The 23,419-nt window shown below is 43.8% G+C and overlaps 1 protein-coding gene across 2 annotated transcripts in view; it reads left to right on the top strand.

Annotated features, from left to right (window-relative positions):
* PRKN (parkin RBR E3 ubiquitin protein ligase) overlaps positions 1–23,419 on the top strand; it is a 1,122,166-nt gene that overhangs the window by 894,347 nt on the left and 204,400 nt on the right. For both annotated transcript variants that reach the window (XM_080941626.1, XM_080941625.1), the window contains exon 8: positions 22,259–22,320. In XM_080941626.1, coding sequence (XP_080797752.1) covers positions 22,259–22,320 — 62 coding nt within the window. The remainder of the gene's footprint in view (positions 1–22,258; positions 22,321–23,419) is intronic.

The raw sequence follows: 23,419 nt of genomic DNA, 5'->3' as shown, positions 1-23,419 counted from the left end.
CTGACTCGTGTGGCACACATATCTGGCCTAGAGACGGAATACCACCATGCAAATGTAGTCTCTTGCAGCCTAAAGTCAACCCCGCAGACCAGACACTGTAATGTATGTATTTTCAGAAGGTCCTCAACTTTGCTGATGCTAAATTGTCTTACGATCATCTCAGCAGTGTACTAGAAGTTGATTTTGTCACATGATAATGTTCCCACTGTTAGAAAATAAGATTCTCTTAAAAGAGCCAGACTATTTTTGAAAATGTTTCTGCTGCTGAAAATACCTCTTTGAAGGTGTTTCCCTCAGTGAACCAGAGAGTCCCTTCACTTTATACCTGAGTGGTAGACAGGAGACAGATGCAGTGCCTTCACGGTGTCAAATCCACCTTCTAGTGATGTGAGGGAATGCTGGGAAGAAACTCAGTAAGTCTGGACCTCCTTCCAGGTCTGAGAAGGTGAGCCAAGCAGCTAGCATGTTCAAATATAAGCTGGTGAGCATGGCTGAAAAGGTCAGGAGGAACACCCTGCTTCCTGAGTGTGACTCCTGAGCTGTCTGAAGAGTTCGTGTTGATGAATGAGCCAGTCAACATGCAAGACCATCGTTAGCCTCCTCTGTTCTTTTCCCAGCCACATGCAATGAATGAGTAGCATGGTTGCTTGAATGAGAAATGACCTCCAAGGGATCATATATGAATATTCTGTTGTCATAACTGTTTGAGAAGGATTAGGAGGTGTGGCCTAGCCAGGGGATGACTGGGAATGCACTTTTGGGTTTCAAAAGACTTATTACAATTCTCAGTATCTGTGTGTGTGTATCTGCCTATCTGTCTGTCTTATGGTTATGGGTAAAGATGTGAGCTCTCAGTTCACTCTGCCTTCATGGACTCTAACCCTCTGAAACCATAAGTCAAATTAAATGCTTCCTTTTGTAAGTTTCCATGGTCATGGTGCTTTACACAACAATGAAAAAGCAACTGAGACAAGTAGATAAGGAAAGCTAAGTCTCCTGAGTCATTTCAAGTCTCACATCTTTTCTCTCCATGGTCCAGACCTTTAACCACTATCAGTACCACCAGCAGGGCAACAAAGTCCCATGGGAGAGGTGCTATCAAGCCCAAAGATGTTCCCGGTATGTCCCTTACCCTGTCTTCATTTTTTCCTGGCTCTCTACTCTCCTCCGTGAATGTATCTTTCCCCTTGAGTTCCTGAGAAGCAGTAGTCACAGAGTGGGCAGCTAGCAGTGGGTCTAAAGCTCTGAGAAGCAAAGGAAACAATAGAAACAGGGACTTAGTGTACCAGAGGATCAGTTCTGTTGGTACAGCTTTGGAGAATGACTGTGGTCTGTGAGAGGAACATGTAGAGAACTGCAGAAAGCCTGACCAGCATCCCTCTGCAGCTCCAAGAATCCCCTAGGAATTAGGGAGCCCATTGTCAGTGGCCCTGCTCAGACAGACACTAAAAGCACTTGTCTTCCACAGCTTTCTACATTTTGAAGTTTTCAGATGCCGAAGGAGCCTCCTAACACATTGCTAATCAGCATAAGTCTCACTGACAACGTGGCCAATCCTGATCCCACCACTGTTCAATGCCTCGACTCTTCTGACCCAAATCCTGAAGATCTGTGTTGCATCCTTTCAAGCTACCTGTTGGCGCAGCTGTGGGTGGTCTGAGCATCCCTCTCTGAGAGCATTGTTCTCTGACTTTCCTTTGTGCTATTTCTACCCAAAGGTGTAATCTTTGTGTTGCCTCTTGCATCCTTTTGATACTACCTTAGTGGGTTTTTGAGAGCCTTCTTGCCTTCTAATGCATAATATTTCAATTTTATCTTCAAGATTCTCATCAATCTTGAGACATATTACTTAAGACCCCTCAGGATCTAAGGATGGAATCCTCTAGTAGAGCATTTGTCTCACATGCATGAAGCCCTATGCTCCATCTCCAGCTTGACATAAAACTGTGGGTATGGTGACATATGGTTATATAATCGAAGTCTCTGGGGGATGCAGACATAAAGATCAGAAGGTCATCTTCAAGTGCCTGAATACATGATGTGGGGGAAAACACAGGTACCTTTTGCCATGGTCTGAATATTTGTCTTCCATAAATTCATATTCTGAAACCTGGACATCATCCTCGTAGTAGTAACAGGGCCATTAGGAGATGATTACTTCTGACCCCCCCTCAAAGAGTCTTTAAAAGCTGGCCCAAAAGAGCCTCTTTCTTCCTCCTACATGTGAGGACAGTGGAGAGCAGGAAGTGGGGTCTCATTGGATACCGTCACTGCGGCAACTCTCAACCCGAGGTTCCCTATCCTTTTAGGGGTCGAATATCAGACATCCTGCATAACAAATACTTACATTATGATTCATAAAGTAATGAAATTACAGTTCTACAATAGCAATGAAATAATTGTATAGGTCAGGGTCATTACAACCATACATTAGGGTCGCAACATTCGGAAGGTTGAGAACCCCTGGAGTCTCTCACCTTGATCTCGGACTTAGAAGCTGTACAGCTTATGACAGGTTACAGGAGCTGACATAGACGAAGACAATTCTTAAGCAAAAGGCACTTGAGACTCTCACCCTGACACTAACAAAGCAAATGCAGGCCAGACACGGGCATGTGCTCATCACCTTTCTCCTACAATAGAGTCTCAGTTCCTAACAGCACTGACTGCTTTCCTGGGTTGCTGGACAGACTGACAGACATCTAGGACAGTAGTAGTACTATTGCTTAAAGCACAGTCACCACTGACAAAGAGATTTTCTTTTAAGGGCATCAGATCTCATTACAGATGGCTGTGAGCCACCATGTGGTAGCTGGGATTTGAACTCGGGACCTCTGGAAGAGCAGTCAGTGCTCTTAACCACTGAGCCACCTCTCCAGCCCCAAGATTTTTTTCTATAGTGCTTTTTCCATCCCAGGGTGACCTCCTATCCAGATGCCAGGGGCGGACTGATTTAAATTAATTTAACACATCTTTTAAATTTGTTCTATTTTCCTGGTTCATTTATTTCAATTTTCATAATTTACAAAAAAAAATATCTAATGCCATGTGTTGTGGCTCCCACTTGTAATCTCAGCCTTTGAAAAACTGAAGCAAAAGGGATTGCTGAACATTCTAGGAAAGCCTCGACTAACTACAAAATTCCGGAGTAACGTATGCTACAAAGTAAGACCCTATCTCAAAAACTAAAACAAACAAGAAATTTGCGAACTCCAAAGTCATACGTATACGACAAGGAAAATTCATAGTCTGCAGCTCCTGTGCCCACTCTCTGACATGGGTGCCTTCCTTCCATGTTTCAGCTGATGTGTGATAATCCTTCCCTCATTTGTTTTTGAAGATGCGGACATCCTATGCTGCATGTTTATGTCAGCCGTCATCAACAGCTGTGGACAGCAGTGACACAGGGTTACTGAGCAGTAACACAACCAGAAGGTGAACAATAACGACCCCAGGGTTATCCCAAAATGACGGACAGCCGAACAAGGTTGTCGGGGTAGCAGAACTAGACAGTTGTCTGTACTGAAAACACAACTAAAATAAACTGTTTTTGTAACTGGAGTCTCCGCAGCTAAAGCTGATGCCAGGATTCAAGGATCCCTGATCAGTGTGGTTGATGTCACTAATGCGTTTACAACACTTCAGGTCAACAAAGGAAACCCATCTAGGATGGTGTCTGATCTATCTGTCCTTGCCCTCCTCACCAGTCCCAGCAGCCAGATGGCTCCTGGTAGCACTTTTATTATGACAGGCTTCCTGGACTGTTGTGACCACCCCCCCCCCCCAGGTAGCCAGCAGTTCCTTATGGCGTGATGACCTCAGGCTTGCTGAGGAAGGCAGTGCCCAGTGACGCATCCCTGGAAGATGACCCGGGTCATTCTAGAGTTTTACAACCAACAACAGACAGACACATGTGGCTTGGATACTAGTGTTAAAACACAACTGTGCAAAACATCAAAACTGCAACTGCCGCTCATGAAGCGTGTGCTTTTGTAGAGACCAAACAGCCTGTTTGACGTGGTTCTGATACAGAGAGTGCAGAACACAGTCAGCAATGTGCAGGTCTCACACTCAGGAGATACGGGACAATGACAGTGGTGTGAATTTTACTCAGAGAAGGAAACAAGTACCCACGCAGCAAGCCGAGTTGCTTTGCACACCAGCATTTGACATTCACCCCCCCTTGTTTATCTCTCATCTGCATAAGACAAAAACAGGGACCATCGCCCACTGTCCACTGCCGAGGACACAGAGCAGTGCCTGAAAATGGATCTAGATGCATGGAAGACATCTGGAGTGTTCATTTGCCTCTCTTATCAATATGCTGGTTGCTTTCTATTCCTACCTTAAAAGGATCGCGTGAAAAACTGCAGACTAGGAATAAAAGATGAATTATGAAGTATTTTGATATATGGTGTCTCCGAACAATTGTCATCAAATAGTGTGGGTAGCAGCGGGCTGCACAAGAGGAAACTTTACTTACTAAGAATCCCTGCTCACCATGCATCTGAAGTTCTTCCCCTAGCTTTCACTGCAGACTGCACAGTGGAGCGTCAGGCTCACCTCCCGCTGCCAGACTAACTGGCTGTTTGCCATCTGTTTCCCTGACTGAAGCAGCTCCATCAATGGCAAGACCTAAAACTTGAGACAGAAAAGGAGCTCCTTGTGTTGGCTCTAAGGACTCGTCAGCTTCTGAGCTCACAGCCTATAGAATCACATTCCTACCCACTCCCCCAAGACCCACCCAGCACATGCTTGAATCTCAAGAGCTTGATTCATGTTTTATTCCATCTTTTTCACTTGATGCTTCTGGCTCTGGCTCTCGTCATTGTTGGTGGCAAAGGCACAGAGCTTTTCACACTTGTGTAAATCAGATCTATCTTCAGTGCCTTGGCCTGGTGGTTCAGCCCTTGCACTGTTCTGTACAAGATCTGCTGTGTCTTTTTTTTTTTTTTTTTTTTTTTTTTTTTTTTAATCCTCTTCCAGTATAGCATGTCATCTTGGTCGCTGGATTCCAGACTTCTCAGGTTTCCTCCCTCTCAACACTTCTAAAGAGAAAAGCATTTTGGGAATCTTCATGCTTTTATGCTTATTGGGCCTGATAGATAATTGACATTTCAGAAGTTCCCAAATAGCAACATGGGTGTGTCCCGAAGTCTGCACACGGCAATGATGCGTGAACTCAAAACAAAACGGCAGCTCAGAAATCACTCCAGAATGATAATAGTGATGTCACTGTGAGGTGAATGTAGAGCTTTCAGGCTTTTCCCTAAAGTAACTTTAGTGATATCTAGGCAACTTCCAAAGACATTACTACATGTCTACATGTATATTCTCTCTCTCCCTCTCCCTCTCTCTCTGCCTCCCTCCTTCCCTTTCTCCCTCCCTCTCTCTCCCTCTCCCTTCCCTCTCTCTCTCCCTCCCTCCCTCTCTCTCCCTCTTCCTCTCCCTCTCCCCCCTCTCTCTCCCCTTTCTCTCCTTTCCTCCCCCTCCCCTTCCTTTTCCCTTTCCCTCTCTCACTCCTTCTCTCTTTCTCTCTCTCTGTCTCTGTCTCTCTAGGTGTGCATGTGTGTACACATATGTGTAGGCTAGAAGCCCACCTTCATTCACCTTGCTTTTGAGGCAGTATCTCTTGCTGGTCATGAAGCTCGCTGGCTAGGCTAGACTAGTTGGCCAACAAGCCCCAGGGATCCACCTGTTGCTGCCTCCCCAGAATGGAGGTTACAAGCATAGGCCACCAGATCTTTATAAAAATTCCAGGGATCAAAATCAGGTCCTAACACCTGCATAGCAAGCTCTTCACCAGCTGAGCCATGTCCCTAACCCTCATTAATGCAACATCTAGGGGGACAGTCAGAGCGGAACGAATCTTGTCACTCCTTGTCACTCTCCAGCTTAGAGTCACTGAATGCCTTCATGGCTGGCTGATAAACATTGCTTCCAATGCTCTGCATGCTGTTGTCTCAAACTGTGATTTGACATTGGCCTACCTCAGAGCCACCCACAGTGCCATCACTTGGGTAAAGCACCTGAGAGGATCCCAGTGTCACACACAGCTTGTCACACCTACACTGGGGACACCATCGTACCTTCATTCTAGTGGTGTCCCTGCGAATGTGCATGAGTGCTGTACTTCAAAATATGAATAGCACATTTGGACTCATTGATGTAAGTCTGCTAACAGAAGGGAATTATTCCAATTTAGCCATTTCAGCCAATTAAGACAAATAATGATGACTAATTCTTATGTTAAAAATGTTAGGATCTTGGCATCAAAATGTAGTGTAATTACCAGTGTACTGGAGCTATGTGGGATGGGTTTTCTTGTTGTTGTTCCCCCCACCCCACCCCACTCTGCCATAAAAGCTGTTACTTGTACTTCAAATTGGATTTTGGTTTTATTTTATTTATCTAATTTGTTTCAAATGTACCTCACACCAGCACTTTAAGGAATCTAAGCATCAGAGCTGTATAAGAGCAGTAATGAATCTCAGTGGCAACATTCAGAACATCTACCAAAGTAGTGGGTTTGCTTTTATAAAAACTTGAAATATGCTCTTCAGAAACGAAAGCAATTATGCCCACACTAAGATAAATAAAAGAAATAAAATGCATAGCACTAAAGTAGCGAGGGAAATTACCAGGATAAATTTAAAATGAGACAAATCAGAAACAGAAAATAGCATTAAACCCTCGTGAGAGCACAGGCTGGATTGTGTCTCCCTTGTGCTCGCCTTTATTCTCTGAATCTTTTCCCCACCTCCTTTTTATTATTATGATTATTGTGTTTATTCGGGGTTTTGTTTTGAGATGGGGGTCCCATGTATCCCAGGCTGGTCTTGAACTCGCTGGAGATGCTTCAACTTCTGATCCAGAATGCTGAGATCTATAGGCTTGTCTACCCTACCAGGTTAATGTGGTGTTGGGGATCAAGGCAAGGACTTCCTTGCTGGAGAAGCTCTGCCAACTGAGCTGCACCCCCATCCTGTGTTCACCTCTACTTTAAGTTATACAAATCCCTAAAATCTGACTGTCATTTACTTAGTAGTTTGGAAGTTGCTGATTTTTCCAAACCTGGTGGCACCCAAATACACCATGAAGTCTAATTTTGAGACAGGTTAAGGCAGAATGCAGAGGTCCAGAAGAATCCCAAATCCAGTTCCTACCAAGCTGAGCATCTGCCAATCACCCAGAACCCAGCAGTCCTAAACTGAACAAACTTCTCTGTGTGCCATCCAGCACCCTGCTTCCTGCTTTCTCTATTGGGGAGTAGTCCATGGGGCACTCCCCTCTGGTCAGATCCACCTTGGAATCATAACCACACAGGGTCCTTTTGCCCACATGCTCATGCCCATTCAGAGAGACCAGTGGATACGCGCATTAAAAGGGAGCACAGATTCCACCCGCACTGGACTGAGCTGTTGACAGCAGCAGAAGAAAGATGGAGTGTTACACGACTCTTCACCCCGAGAACCTTCCCTCTCTAGCACTGACATTCTGTTGACTGGCTAAGTTGACTTTGATGTTGGGGAGCTTGCTCTGTGCTGCAATAGGCCTTGTATTTTTAAGGTATTTGTACAGATATATTTTGTACTTTGGGTATGTGTTCTTTTAGATCCTCTCTTTTCTCCCAACTCCCATTGGTCCCCTCAATTAAAAAAAATCAAGAATTATTTTATTGTCATCCTATTCACTTATTATTATCATGTCCAGTTGTATCCATTTCCCTACAAAAAATATAGCAATGTAGATTCATTTCTTATGGCTTTAAAACTCCATTAAATATTTATACACACACATAGATGTTTGTGTGAGTGTGTGTGTACATGTATATACATACACACAGACTTGTATGCATCCCCTTTAAAAACCTCTTATAGGCATGCATAATCACAACCATCTATCTATTGGTCATTAACAAAGAAAGAATTCCAAAGAGGAAGACAAGACTCCAAAAACAGCGGTCTCGAATTCTTTAAAAAGTTCTGATATCCATCAAACACAGAGATTAGAAACATGTGTCTGTGGTGTTTTGTGACAGCCTCTTCTGCCTAGTCTTTCGTATCTTCTGTTAACTCCCATATAACCACAGAAAAGCATTTATATCAGTAGCTCTGCACCAGACAGCCATGGTGCCCCATACTGAAGAGATGGAGGGAGAGGATCTTAAGACCTAGGGATCTAGGATCCAGTGACAGCAGCAGAGCTTTCAATGTGGGAGGTGGAAAACTGGCTGCAACCAGTCAGGTTTGTGCCACGAGCTCGGGTTTGTCAGACAGAGTGAGAAGGCAGTTAAAAGAACTTTTGGTAAGGATGCTGCCGTCCAATAGGAGAGCTACTGCCAGGGTGGAACCATCTATTGTCTTATTCAGAGATGGCTCCGAAGGTGAGGAAACTGTCTGGCTAAATTATTTGTAGGAATCTCTCAAAGCCAACAGCAAGGTTATTTATTGCTTTACAAGCTTCTCTTCCAGGGAAGAATTTTTCTGGAACAAATAATTAGGTCTCTGTGGTGTCTGTTTTCAAGCACAGCAGTGAGGCAGTGTGGCTGTGGATGTCTCCAGCTCTCTCCCGCCCCCACATGGCTGCGTGGTATCCCCAGACCCTCCATCTTCAGCCTTCAGGCCTTCGATTCTGTCCCTGGCCCCTTTTGTTTTCTCTTTGATTGTGCCCCGTCCCTCACTTCTGTCTGCATTTCTGCAGTTGGCTAATATGCATGTTATCTCTTCAAGAATCTCCGGGAAGCCAGAATCCCTACCTGGCTCATTTTATCGTCCTCTCTTGCCCCTGGCCTCTTGCATTGTAGACACATAGTGAAGGTTGTTCAGAAGATTTGAATGAGTTACTAGGGGCATTTACCTCCTACCAATAGCCGCGGTATTTATTTATTTGTGAAATGAAAAGTTAGTGCTTATGTCTTAATATCCATGAGGCTGATTCTTCAGTGCCTCACTAGAAGACAGGTCACTTCCTAGCTGCAGGGAGATCACATAGAGGCATTCAATTCACAGAGCAGCTGTGACAAACTGGAAAATATCAATCTGCATGATTCGCATCTCACGTTGCTTCGAAGCCCTGGAGAAGGTGTCCTTGCTTCTTGGGAAGGAATTGCTTCAAGAAGGTGAATAAATATTTCATAGCTTCTGTCAACCTATTTTGAAAATGTTTGTGGTTGCGACACCCAGGTAACCGTGAGCCATAAGGCAAAAGCGATGCTGTAGGGATTACACTACAAGGTCTCCCTTCCCGGAGCCACAATTTATTGGATTTCTCTAGATTTATTATGTATATTTTCAATTATGAAATCACAAACATCTGAGTTTAATACAACCAAATGGGAACTCTTTGTAAAGGTTTTGGTTTTGGTTTTTTTTTTGGGGGGGTTTCTTTGTTTGTTTTTTAACATAATAAAAACTGCAGTTTTGTAGTGTCATGAGAATTTACAAACATGCACTTGGAGATGGAAAACAATGCAGTGAGCATAAGCTCCTGTGTTCACACCGGTCTTCCACAGCTCTTGGGTCCTCTAGTCTTTCTCTGCTTCTTTTAACATAAAACTAAAAGGGCAGGCGGGATGAGCTGCAAGCAAAGTGTTTCTCCAACCTGGTGATCTCAGTACTATCCCCAGAACCCACATACAAGTGGAAGGAGGTAACCTGTTTCTACAGAGTTGCCCTATGACCCGTACGCTGGACGCATGGGCACTCTAATGCACACACACGCATGCATGCGCACACACACACACTCACCGCGTTAAATTAGGATAAGAAAGCCCTGCTTCATGGGTTATGGTGAGGATTAGATGCACTGTGTGCATGTACTAAGATGAGTGGGTGCTTTTTGCTCAGCAGCTCTTTGCTTTTAACAATTCTACTGCACGTTAAAGGTGGAGTGGAAGCCTTCCCCCCACAAACTCCCCTCTGCTTATGCTTCTCTCTGAATCTAGGGGACTCGGAAATGGTGTTTTCATTCCCAGCAATGATGTTGTTCCAACAGTGTGGGTACCCATGCTGTTTAGAGGGTTTTTTTTTTACACGCACATAAATGTTATGGATGGGTTGTTACGGCTTGTTTCCTCCACTTTATGGCTTTGACATTTATCTATTTTGCTACATTTTACTCTAACGCATATTAACATTCTCCCAAAAAGCCTTTGCTTCCATGTCATTTTCTCAACAAGAAATCTGTTTTCTAAAAGACCTTTTTCATGAGTATCTGTGTAGGTGTGCATGAATGTATACCTCATGTGTGGGGGGCTGGGAGGAATCCAGCAGAGGGCATTAGATCCAACTAAACCAAAAATGTATGTAGTTGTCATCCCAAGTAATTCCAGTGCAGTTGCAAGAGTAGCCGAGAAACTCTTAACCATTGGTCCATCTTACCAGCTCCCTCAAAAAGAACTTTTCTTGCACACCTTCTCCTGCCCTACACATGGCCCTTGGAACAAGCATTTTAGTTTCCCTTCTAGATTCTGTTCATCATCTTCTAAAATTACATGACATGGGTACCAACTGGCTACGGGGCTAAAGCTCAGTAGAGCCTACCTAGCATATGAGCCTTGTTTTTGGTCCCCAGCACAGCAGAGACAATGTTTCATTTGTCAGGATTGTCCTTTTCCCCTTTCAGGCACATGTTCCATGGTGGAGCATCTGACTGTTTCATTGACATAATCAGGCTCCTTTAGCAACACGGCATTAAGTGGCTGCTGTGTGGGCATTTGTTAGATGGTTTTCTCTTCTATTGGCAGATAATGTTGATGATCCCTTTAGTGGTTACAAAGAAGTGTTGGGGTACAACCTCTTCTTGTACCACTATGCATTTCCCTTGGATGTGTATCCAGAATAAACCGTTAGGTGAAAGTCGTCTACTCCAATACTCTTAGCGGGTTTAGGCTAGAAGTTGAGATTTGTCAAGTGCTGGTTATTAAAAGGGAAAGAATACATCTTCCTTTGCGATGTAAACATAAAACTCTCAGCAGAGAAGAATTATTAAAATTGGGTTGGCTTTGTTGACCAGTGTAGCAATGCTTTGAATTGGATTATGCAAAGTCCTGCCCTTGAATTTTAGTGCAAATGCTTTGTCTAGACACCTCAATGAGTTTGCCACGTATTCTGTGGAGCCCCACTCTCAACTAAATCAGAAATAGCCATTTCAGCCAAGTGCATGGAGATCCTAATCAAGCTCCTACCAGCAGTAACAAGGTACCCAGGGGCTCAGAAACGGCCTACCCACGAAGCCTGCCCCACCCTGTCTTGTGAGCCAAGGACATTCCCTTTTGCTGTACTGACTTTGATCACCTCAGATCGCCACTCCATTTGTTTCTGTCTTTTTTTTTTTTTAAAGCTGGATTCCTTTTCAAAGTTGTCCTTAAGGGAAGAATAGAAAGTAACTGTCAGTGCCAAGCCTACGGTCAGGGATTCTAAGATGTAACCAAGAGAGAAATTAATCCTCAAAGCATTTCCCACCAAACAGCAGTGATCTGCAAATTGCAGATTATTTGTGTCATGTGGCCCGTGTCAGTAGCACATCAGAGAGCTGAATCCATTTCTATTTTTATCCCAAGCCTGGAAACACAGTTTTCCATCAAACCCAGAGGATACCACAATTGCCCCTGTGGTGATTGGCAAGGAAATTAAAGGGGGGGAGGTGTAGGGATCAAAGGCCCAGGCAGTTTGTAACAACTTTCAGTGGAGTGTGTTTTACAAATGAGTTCCTCTTCCTCCTCCTCCTCCTCTTTTTCCTCCTCCTCATTCTCTTCTGTGTAAGCATTCTTTCTCTCTTTCTCTTTTCCTTCTCTCCTTCTCTCTCCATGGTAACTGCCCTGGCCTCAATCCTTAGAGCCAATGAACTCACCCAAGAGCAGTTTGCCAATAAATTTGTCTTTAATATAATCTAATCTGGCTTGAACTGGCTCATTTCACCGGCAGAGAAATAACCTATGAATTAAATCTAAAATTTTAAAAGCAATGCGTTTGATATAAACTTTATCCATCAACTACAAGTAAAAAACCATACAAACAAAAACAGTGTGAGCACTTACGGAAGAATATAGGAATCAGACACCATAAAGAATCAACTCAGACTCACCAGACTGAATGGAGAATCTCACTGGCCAGTAAGCAGATGTGCCAACTACGGAGCTTCTTGTGTTAAGATAACAGCTGACCATGCAGCTGCCATGCTGACCCCACAGCCAGAGATAGGCTGGGCTCAGTGGCTCTTCCAAAGTAGTTCAGTGCCTATAAAGAGAGAACTGGAAGGATGCAGCGAAGGTACTGCAGGCAGAACAGTAGTTGGGTAATATAAAGAGAAAGCAAAAGACACCACCAAGACAGAAGAAATGAAGGGAAAGCTTGGAGGTGCTTTCAGAAGGAATGGTTAAGCTAAAGTGAGATTCTGCAACCTCATGGAAAAAGGTGACCGCTGTCAGAGACCACTGCAGCAGGCTTCTACTGAGAAAGGCCCCTGGCAGGACCCCCTCATTTCTTTACTCTCAAGTCTCCCACGGAATTCCAGCGTACCTAAGACCTTCTTAATGCCACCTCCGATAACCCTGAAGTGATTACCTGGCTCTCCCTCCTGAAAGCAGTGGCCAGACTGGGCTCTCATGGGGGACTGCTAGTTACAGGTGTGTGTGAAACCCGTTGAGGACAGAGGGAGCTGGGAGCTAGTGGAATGCAATTCGGTGGCATTGAGGAGCAGCCGGCAGGAAGTCTGGGGTCAGGGGGAAAAAAAACAGTATAGCCACCTTCCACCTTCCACACTTTCTGGAAGATGTCTTTGTCAAAGGGCAAAACAAGTTTAGCAATTTGTTCATTTAGAACTTCTGAATATTCAGACAGAAAATGTTGCTGCTATTAGGGAAGAAATCTTTCCCCCTGACCTTCAATAAGCACACAAATCAATACATCTCTTTAACAAAAGACAGGTAAGCCAAAGAGAAGTGATTTTATTGAAGCGTTGCCTTGCCTGCTAAGAGGGAGAGTCCCATGAAAACTGGGCATGGCTTGTAGAATCTCTTCAACAAAGACTAGCAAACTTCAGGAGACAAGAAGGGGGTAGTCTCCTGCTTCCTGGACTTGGAAGCTGTAGGAGGTGAATTTTAATATACAGGAAGAAACTTGTGGCATAGGTTTGTTTCATTCTTCTGGTCTGAGCAGACAGGAGGGGCTCCAGGAAGATCTTATCTAAGAGTAGACTAAGAGAAAGATGTAAAAGGAGCCTTTCTCCATTTGCTGCTTTGTAATTGCCTTAATTCAAAACTCTTTATTTAAGGCACAGTCTGTGGTGACAGGTTCTGTGTCCAGGGGCCAGAGGTCTGTTCTAAGGTGGAAACTATCTAGCTATTGGCTTTAATATTTAAAGTAGGTTGCCAAGGCAGGATGCTTCATACTGTGGGATATTAAAGTGAGGATGTGAATGAGCAAGGGGAATGGTCTAGGATGCCTGGCCATGCAAAGGCACAGAAGCAGCCTCTCAAAAACCTCTCTGGATGAAGCTCTATGAGGTCCCAGATACAGTCTGGCTCCTCTTTACCTCCAGCTCTCCATCAGTGGTCCAGTGTCTGTCACTAAATCCGTGAACAAATATGAAGGCAGCCACCACATTCCAATTGGAAATGGCTGCTCACGCCAAAGTGAAACCTGAGAGGCAGAGAAATAACAGGGATTTGAGCATCTGTTTCTTGTGAGCTCATTCCATCCAGAAGATTTCCTAAAAATTACAGGAAGAGACACAGAAGGATTGCATTAAAAAATAGATATAGTTTTAGTCACCCCGCATCTAGAATTAAAGTCTAGAAAAATCTTTCCAGTAATCAGAACACTTTGCTACTAAAATGGAATTTGTTAGGAGACCACTGGCCCCAGTCTTTGGAGCATGGAAACATGTCAGGCAGTGTGTCGAGATGCCAAGAGTAGTAATTCCATGCTGAAGGAGAGGTCAACCCGAGTGCAAGACCTGTCATTCTCCAGAACGGTACTACATGGCAAGTAATCTGTCTCTAGTCACTGGACAACTAAGTGCCAGCACAGACATGAAATCCAGAATTTCAATCTGATTGCCACTGACAAAAACAGAATTGCCAGATTGCATCTGGCAGTCTTGTGGCTGTTGGGAAGGCTCCTTGACATTTCAACAATGGTCTGAGTGACTGTCCATCACTGTAGCCCCAACCTGAGTCATCTCTACAGTCTTGGCCTCAATCCTCCATTGTGAGTACACCTCTGCTGTATCTTTGCGGTTGGTTTTGCTTTGACATGGCCCATAAGGAAACAAGCTGTGTGCACATGCATGTGAACATACACATATAGCAGTATACACATGCACACACAAATGCTTGCTTGCTGAGTTATTAAAAAATCATGTCTGAGATATAAAAATATTGACTGACAGGACAGATAAGCTTTTTACTCTTTATCTTTTACCTGGGCCTGGATTGTCAGTCATTTGTAGTTAGAAGACATTGACATGCCTATATACAAATGGTATCTTCCTAGGCATTAGGATCTGTTGTTCTTTATTTTTTAATTAAAACATCTTGCTCTTCCCTTCTCTACCTTCAACCCCTCTCATGTCCTGCCCCTAAGTCCCTCTCAAGTTGATATTGATGGCCTTTTTAATTTTTTTAATTATTTTTAATTATAATATATGTATCGATATGTACACACATATAGCCTGCTGATTTCATTCAATGTTACTTGAGTATATCTGATTTCAGGAATGACCACTTGTTATTGGATAACTAGTTAGAGGGGATCATCTCTCAGAAAGACTAATTCTCTTGCTCTGAGTATTCCTTAGTTCCCCTTAGCTCTTCATTCAGGGGTGGGTCCTGTAAGTTTTCCCCTTTCCACAGAAGCACATGACTATTGTATTGTATTCATTCAGGTCTTGTTTAGGTGGCTATATTGCAGAGGTTCTACAGATGTCTGTTTCTAAGAGAGATAATTTCACACCAGACTTCTGCTTCCCTGGCTCTTAGAATCTTTCCATTTCCTCTTCAGAGATACCCTCTGAGCCTTGGATCCAAGAATTATTCACTGCATTTTGACCATCTGCGGCTTTCTATGATGGTTTTTATTGGCTGCAAATAAATGTTTCTTTGATGAAGGGTGAGAGCTACAATTATCTGTGGATATAAGAATTCTATTTAGGATACAGGAATTTTGCTGGTCTAGTCAAATAGAAGCCAAAAGTTCCTCTCTAAGATCCATGACTTCACTATCCCTGAAGAGTTCATTATATTTCCAATACCAGGCATGGATTTCCTCTTGTTAGGCAAGCCTTAAATCTAATTAGGTATTCATTGGTAACTGCCAAGATATGGCTGCTCCTATTGCACATTTAGGAATGTCTTTACCTGCTGAACATTGTTGTGATTCCTAGGCATAACCACTAAGTAAAACTGTCATTTCTACCCTTCCTTGGCAGAATTTCTCATTTCTACAAACCAGGTATCTGTTACTAACCTTGGAAAGCTGTCGACTGCCATTTGAGATATTTCTACTGCACAGTGCCTTTCTTCTCTTAGTGCTATTAATGACACGGGTGCACCTCTCTGTGTCTCTCTGTGTCACAGGAGTGAAAGAAGTGAGGAATTCTCTACCCCCTACCCATGCAGAAACAATGGCCCAGTGGCCCACCCTACCTTGGCCTAAGGGACTTCCTTGAGTAAACAATTCTCATGAGAATCCTAAAATGTGCTGACTGATAGCCATCTGACCCTCTGAAGAGTCCCAGTTAGGATCCTGACGCATATGCTCACTAACCAATAAGTTTAAAGGTCAATATGCTTAGCCAATTAATTTAAATTATAACCTTGCTGATGTAACCTCTACCCCCAAAAAGTATAAAAACTGCTTGTAACAGCCTTTCGGGATCATCTCTCCTCTGGATGTGGGCCACCCCAGTGCACTGGACTAATAAACCTCTTGCTTTTGCATCGATCCCTGATCTCTCATCTCATTCATGGGAGCCTCAAATAGATAAGACTCAATTTGGGTCTTAGAGGAGCAGTGAGAGTTTCAGGCAGAAATCATTTCCTTCTAGTCAAGAGATTGGGACCCTGGCCTGAGCTGCGACCTAACATTTCTGAGAGATGCTTCCTTATCCAGGTGATTGACCTGCCCAGATGGAGCATCATATCTCTGCCCGGGCCAGGGTCTCACTCTCTTTATCTGAAGAAGATAATTTTCTCCTTCCTGCCTTTGTGGAGATGGTCTCACACCGTTCTTAGATGTTCCTACCTTTCTTTCCATTTCTATTTGGCAAGTTTCTTTTGACTTTCTTTCAAACTTCTACCCATCAAAGGGCACTTTATTCTGTCACAGTACTTAACTTCTTAGCAACCACCTCTGCTGTGTCACATCTGTTCCTATGTGCAGTCCCATTTCATCAGCACCCATAATGCATTAATCTTTATTTAAACTTCTTAACTATTAATCCACAGTCAGTGCTCTGCCTAAGTCAGTGTCTTCTGTTTGTCTTGTCTCTTTGTGCTGTGTTTTTCCATGCCTATTATCATGGCTTTGATGAATTTTTTGCTGAAACATGAACATGGTATTTGGGGAACTATGAATGGAAGTATCTGAGCCTTTGATGTGATGATATATGTTAAACTGCTAAAGATCTGGACTTTGATTAAGCAGTGTGTGTTGTGCCTGCTAGTGGCAGAGTTCAGATACCTCTCATATCCTGTTTGTGTGTTTGTTTTGTCTCCTATCTCTTTTGGCAAGGGAACTGAATTGAACCCAATGTCTCTTGCATGATAACAAGTGTTCTACCACTACTGAGTCTTATCCCCAGCCCACCTCTGGGATTGCTTCCTCTTCTGTGCAATGCTGCTCTTGCAGCTAGAATCCACTGTTGGTTTCCCGGAATCCTGTTAGTAATGTAATATGCTGTGAATGGAGCATGGGTTACAATATTCCAGATATGGGTCTGTTTTTTCAATCTCTGAAAGGGAATGTTACTTAGGAATTTAACCTTCGAAATAGCTTGTGATATCCAGACCTTACCCATGGATTCACTGGAAGCCTTCACTCTTGCTGACTGCCCCATCCCTATCTAATCCCATTTAAAGACAGGCAGACTAGGGGGATAGAGCTGTCTGCATCCTTTTCCCTAAGGAGTACACTTTTGTTATGAATAGACACAGATCCTCAGAAGCCCCTGTGAGTACAGACCAGAAAAGTCTGTACTGGTGACTGGACTCCAGTATGTGTTTCTTACCCCTAGCTACTCTACACTACCACCCGGGGCAGATCAGAATCAACAACTAATCCTGCCTATATGGTTATGACCCTGGTTGCCATACCTGGCCTTTCTGTCCAAATGGTAAGAGGGTTCTTACCCAGTAACATCAGTTCTCCTGTGGGCCCAAGAAAAATGGTTGATATTTGGTTTCTAGAGACCATTCTTCTTGGAAGGATGAATGTAGCAACTTACAACTCTTTACATATCAGAACTGGGGTACAGGAAGCCCCACCATTGTTGCTTTGCATGATGGATGGTGGTGTGATTCCATCAGTAGCTGCTTCCCCTTTGAGGACAGAAAATGTTCTGAGATACGTAGCTTTAGCTACAGGAACAGCATGAATGGCATTATTAATAGTTGTGCTTGCTTGCCTTTTTATTCCCCATGTCATATTGCCAAAGCATCTTTGCTTTTTTTATGTGCATTCAAAACACCAGTTCAAAGCAGAAATTATGATAAAGAAACTGACATTTACATTAGCATATTCATTCAGATGCATATCCAATCATCTACAGCAAACAAAGTAGTTGGTACAGAACTCTGGTCAAGCCAAAACTTGGGTCAAAAGGTATGAAGCCCCCAATTTTGATATTTTCTTGTTATGTGTACCTATACCTTCTGTGTCCAATGGTGACAGTGGCTATAAGCTATTCTGCATTGTGATGTGCCTCTCTATGTGCTGTGTCTAATGGTGACTATGCCTGTACGCTATTCTTTTCTAAAAATTAGATGAAAGGAAAAGTCAAGAGGAAGTGGGCAGGAATTGTACGTTAGACTGGATTTCTAAGGAGGACTATTTAAATATACAGTTGAACAAACTCAGCATTGTAGAAATGGAGGGGGAGAGAAAGGATAAGTTGAGCCTTTGAGGAGCTGAGAATGACAGCTGAGATGAATAGAAAAGAAAAAAGGGTATTGAGACCCACTCCATATTTTCCTCTTTCCACTCCCTCCCATTTTTTCCCATTAACCTAAATAAGATGCAGAAAGAAGATGCCCCGACAGTTAGTGAGTTCACCTGTGAATTGCAGAATGCTGTCATGGGAAGACACATGTCATAACTAACTAGTGTATTACAAGGGATTGAGGTGAGGACAAGATTTGAAGGCAAAACGGGGGGACTCAGAGAGGACATGAGGATTGCTACGGTGGCCACACAGTCCACGGTTGGACAGGCAGCTGCTGAGCACGCAGCCTTGCAAACCTTTTTTTTTTTTTTTTTTTTTTTTTTTTTTTTCTTTTTGCAGGCTCATGGTAACCTTGTGTAAGATGAAAAGCCTAGCAGATTCTTTGTATTTCTTGCTATTGGCCATGCATCTCGTCCTTCACAACTTTCTCTCCTTGTAGTATTTTAGTTAGAGCTTGACCCAGTTTTATCCAGACAAAATTTCACATACCCTACACTGACATTCTGTGCACCTGGCGTACATTTCTAGCTCTCTGGGTTTTGAGAGCCGTTTTTACATTGTCTGTACCTGTCACTTCCTTGATTTATGTCCTGATGTTGTTCAGAGCTGATGGGTATTACTCAGTGCATGTCTCAAGCACCTTGACTTTAGCCACCTTTCAATATATGCCGTACCCATCCTTGTTTGTTGGAGTTAGTGGTGTCTCGCAGGTGCTGAAGGTAATTGTTAGGTCTTCAGTTCAGGCTGTCTATTTTTAAGCTGTGGTTGACATCAATCCTAGTGCCTTAAGAGAGCTCCAGAATATAAATTCTGAAGTTGAGCTAATTTTAAATTCTGTCTCTTATTTATCTGGCATAAAAGTAAGGGGAGACCATTTTTCTTCTCAATTTTCAGCGATGTCAACCACCGCTTATAAAGGAGAAAGAAGTCTCTAAAACCTTTAGATTGGACAATTTATTTCTATGGTTACATATTTAAATATGCCTAGACATAAACTGAGGTATAAATATTTTATGCTTATGTAACTAAAAGTCAAAAGTAAACACTTGTAATGCAGATGAAACTGTTAAGACACGAGCAGACAAACTGTTGGTTTACTGGGGCAAGCACCGCCGTTCTGCTGACGCTGAGCAGTCATTTTCAGATTGTTGTTCTGATGGACATCTAAAGACCTAGCTAAGGTGCGCGTGGTACTTGGTTGGTACCTCCAAGTGCAGCTGCCTCCCTCTCCATCTCCCCCTACCTCTCTGAGCTACGGGTTGCCCCTGATTTCCCACCTCTTTTCCCTTAACCACTTTTCATTCTCTCAGCGCGAACCCCGGGACTATAAAAACCTCCATGACGACTCATCCTTTGCGTTCCGTCCACCTCTGTTTCCATCACCGTTTCGGAAAACTAAGACATCCTTCCTGCTCATGAAGAGCTCTGAAGTGGGAAGACTGGCGTGTGGCTGAATTTCCATAGCACTGCTCAGTAACACTGCCAATCAAACAGCACATGCACCTTAGCTAGTTCCTCAGATGCTCATCAGAGCAGCAGCCTGGGAATGGGAAGCCCCGCAAACAGCCTTTCTCACTGGCAAGACTTCTCTGCCTCCTGCCCCAGAACCTACTCAGTTCTCACTCCAAGACGCTAAACTATCTCCTCTGTGGTATTGGATATATCTATGACCATTAATTTATTATGTTTTCCACCAAAATATTTCATTTGTTTTTTAAATTAAAAAAAACATCTGTATTACCTAAGTAGGAGCCACTATATCAGCCAGGGTTCTCCGAAGGAACAGAACTGACATAATGAGCGGCACATGTGCACATGCGTGCATGTGAGTGCATGCGCACACACAGGGTTTATTTGCATGGCTTACAGGATTGTGGTCTAGGTAATCCAACAATGACTGTCTCATACTAGAAAGGCTGACACTCGCTCAGTCCTTAAGGCCGAGTACTTCAGTAATTCCAGTGGGACTGAAGAATACTGGTCTTCAGTCCACATCGGAAGCTTGTAGATGTAGGTTTTGAATACCACAGAATGAACACAGCAGCCACAGGATAGATGGACTTTGGATCAAAAGTGAGGCCAAGCAGGCAAAGAGCAAAATCTTCCCTTCTCCCCTACCCCCCGCCCTGTCCTTGGATCTGAGGTGTTCCCCGAAGGTGTCCCTTGTGGTTACAGCAGGCCTTCCTGCTCCAGATAACCTGGAGGAGAAAGTCCCTCACGGAATGGCCCAGTGGCTTGTGTGTTAGCTGATTCAAAATCCAGTCAAGTCGGCACCCACAAAAACATATGAGAGAGGATGTGTTGAAATTGCTGCACATGGGTATGGAAGCTGAGAAGTCTCAGTCATCCCTCTCTGGCCAGAGAACCAAGAAGGAGAAATATAACTCACTCTTGGAACAAAAGGGAAAGATTAGGACCGGGGCCCGGTAAATCCCCAGGTCCAAGGACCAAAGACCAGGGTCACTGAGATCTGAGGGCAAGGTCCAGGTCCAGAAGGCCCCAGCCTGCCTCACTGTCTCCTACCGCTCACATCTAGTGCACTGGATGGGCTGTGATGCTCACTCGCATGAGTGAGGGAAGATCGTTTGCATACAGCCTGGTGGGTTTCAGAACCAGAGACAAGGGACTGAGGTGCACACCAAAGCAGAGCTGGCCTGAGGTTCTCCCAGCATCCCTCATTCCCTACCTGGCATACCTTGCCCCCAGCCTTGAAACTTTCCAGCCCAGAATCCAGGCTGCCCTTCCCCCAGGGGCTCTTCCCTACATTATCCAGACATTCTGGCCTCTCTCGCTTTTCTCCTTTTCCTCGCTCTCTGTGCATACACCCTTTCTCTCTCTCTTCCCTCTCCCTGCCCCTTCTCTCCCATGGAACACCCTCCCCCAGGCCTCCTTCCATAGACCCAGTGAGCATGCAGCTTCCCAATAAACATGCATTTAATATGATCTAATCTTGCTCGAATTGGCTCATTTCACAGGCAGATAACCTATCCCAACCTACCAATTCTAATGCTAGAAACATCCTGGTTAGCCTCCTCTCTGGGTTTCACCATGGCCAATCAACACATAGAATTATCATCACGCCAAATCCTCTTAAATGTCCCATGTCAATACTCAGCCCTATGTGTACACCTCTCTTCACTAGCCTATTCTGTAATTTCGTCCTGCAGTCTAGAACAATACGCAAACACTCGTTCACCTATCTGAAGGCAAGTCTTATTATCCCTTAACCAGCTCTCACCCAGGAAACCCTCTTCCCTTGTGCTTTATCCTCCTGGTCCCCAGTGAAGGAGAATTGTCTCAGTGACTTCTTTGACAGGTTCCACACATGATCCAATTTCCTTAATGGAAATGTCGATGAATTTATGCTATCTGTGGGGCTTATCTCAGAGGAACAGGTTTTTAATATCAAATTTGTTTCTGGAGCTAATATTATGAATGACTCCAGCCCAACGCTGTGGAATAATTCCATTAAGAAGGTACAGGCAGGACATGTCTTAGCCGATACAAAGTATCCACGGCTGTGGGCATCTATTAAATGTAGTATGTGTATAGGTTTTGTTTATGTCACTTTATTACTAAAGGAAAACAATTGAAAGGTTTGATGACTGGAAGAACTCAAAGGTAGTGGAAATTTCCAAACCTTGACAGATCTTGCTAGGACAGGATGCCTCCATCCCTAAGTCTTAATGAGCAGGACACAGGTCCTGGTGGTCAGGAAATACCACCGGATCAGCATTCAAGAACCTAGAATCACTGACTGTCCCCTTCCAGCCCCACAAACTCCAGCTGTGTATCAGAGCACATTTATAAGGTCCAGAAGGACCCTGGTATCCTAAGACCAGGTCATAATCTCCATTCTAGGGCACGGGCAAGGCTGGATTCACACACAGGCCTTTTCCTAAGGAAAAGACGGTCTGAGCCAACACTGCTCTGAAGGTCTGGCTCCTTGGTGGCTGGTGAGACATGTGTTTTCAGGTGCACCTTTGTGTCCTTGTCAGCATAGGCATCAGCTGTTGGAAGTCACAACAGCATATAAGAAAGGTGTGTACAGAATGACAGCCACACGTTTGTGATCGATTCTCCTCTCCCACAGCTGGCTGTCCCAACTCCCTGATTAAAGAGCTCCATCACTTCAGGATCCTTGGAGAAGAGCAGGTAAGTCATCCTTTCAAAAGCCACATCAGAGTGTCATGAAAGATAGACACTAATGAGACAGTTTGCACCCTCCCTGGGGAGGCAGCATGTGTCTCCTGACCCACAGCACCCTGAAATAGGAAAGAAAGCCAGGCCAGAGATACATGTGGAGATACATTCCCCCTCCTCTAGCCATCAGACCTGACAGGTTATTAATTGGTACATCTGCTCCCTGCCAGAGCATTTCATCTCAAGACCTGAGTAGTAAGCAGGCCCGGCATAGTGGCACATGAACAAACAAAGGCAGAGACAAATCATGCCTAAGGGATCAATAGGCACAGACGTTCCTGATACATCTGTGAGTGGGTGTGCAGGCTCCTGTGTACCCAGTGTGTTGCTTATACTTTATTGCAGCCACTCGCTATGCATAGGTGACTATGTGACATAAAATGGATGGTATAGACACACGTGTACATACACACATACACATGCACACACACACATACACGCAAACATATGCCTGCTTATACTTTTGACTACATAACACAGAACTGGCTTTCTGTATTGCTGGGTTCACATCTGTAGATTCAGACAATCACAGAATGAAAATTGTTAGGAAATACATCGGTAGCAAAAAGCCTAAGATGACCCAGAGGATAAAGCCACTTGCCATGCAAGTGTGACCTGAGTTTAAATCTCTAGGACCCATGTAAAGACACAATAGCTAATCCCAGTGTCTTACAGTAGGACAGGGGAACCTCCAAGCTAGCTACAACAGCCATGTGTGACAAAGGGACCCTGCCCCAAACAAGGGGAAATATAAGAAAAAAAAGTTGTCCTCTGACCTCCACATATGGCATACTTAAGCCTTCCTAAAATCATACACATGCACATATACATCCACACAAAAATATTAAAATAAAAATTAGTACAAATGTTATAAATGATATAATATATATAATTTGCATTCTAGTACATATTATTAGTAATCTGAGAATGATTTAAAGTACACTAAGGGATGTGTATACATTGTATCTAAATACTCCTCCCCAATCTGTGTAAGGAAGTGACTTAAATATCCCCAATGCTTTGAATCCAGTGGGAATACTGAAACTCATCC

This window comes from Micromys minutus, assembly GCF_963924665.1.
Source record: "Micromys minutus genome assembly, chromosome: 30".
In the NCBI taxonomy this organism is placed as follows: Eukaryota; Metazoa; Chordata; class Mammalia; order Rodentia; family Muridae; genus Micromys; species Micromys minutus.
The sequence above is the reverse complement of the archived record's forward strand: the minus strand, read 5'-3'. Positions and strand labels throughout refer to the sequence as shown.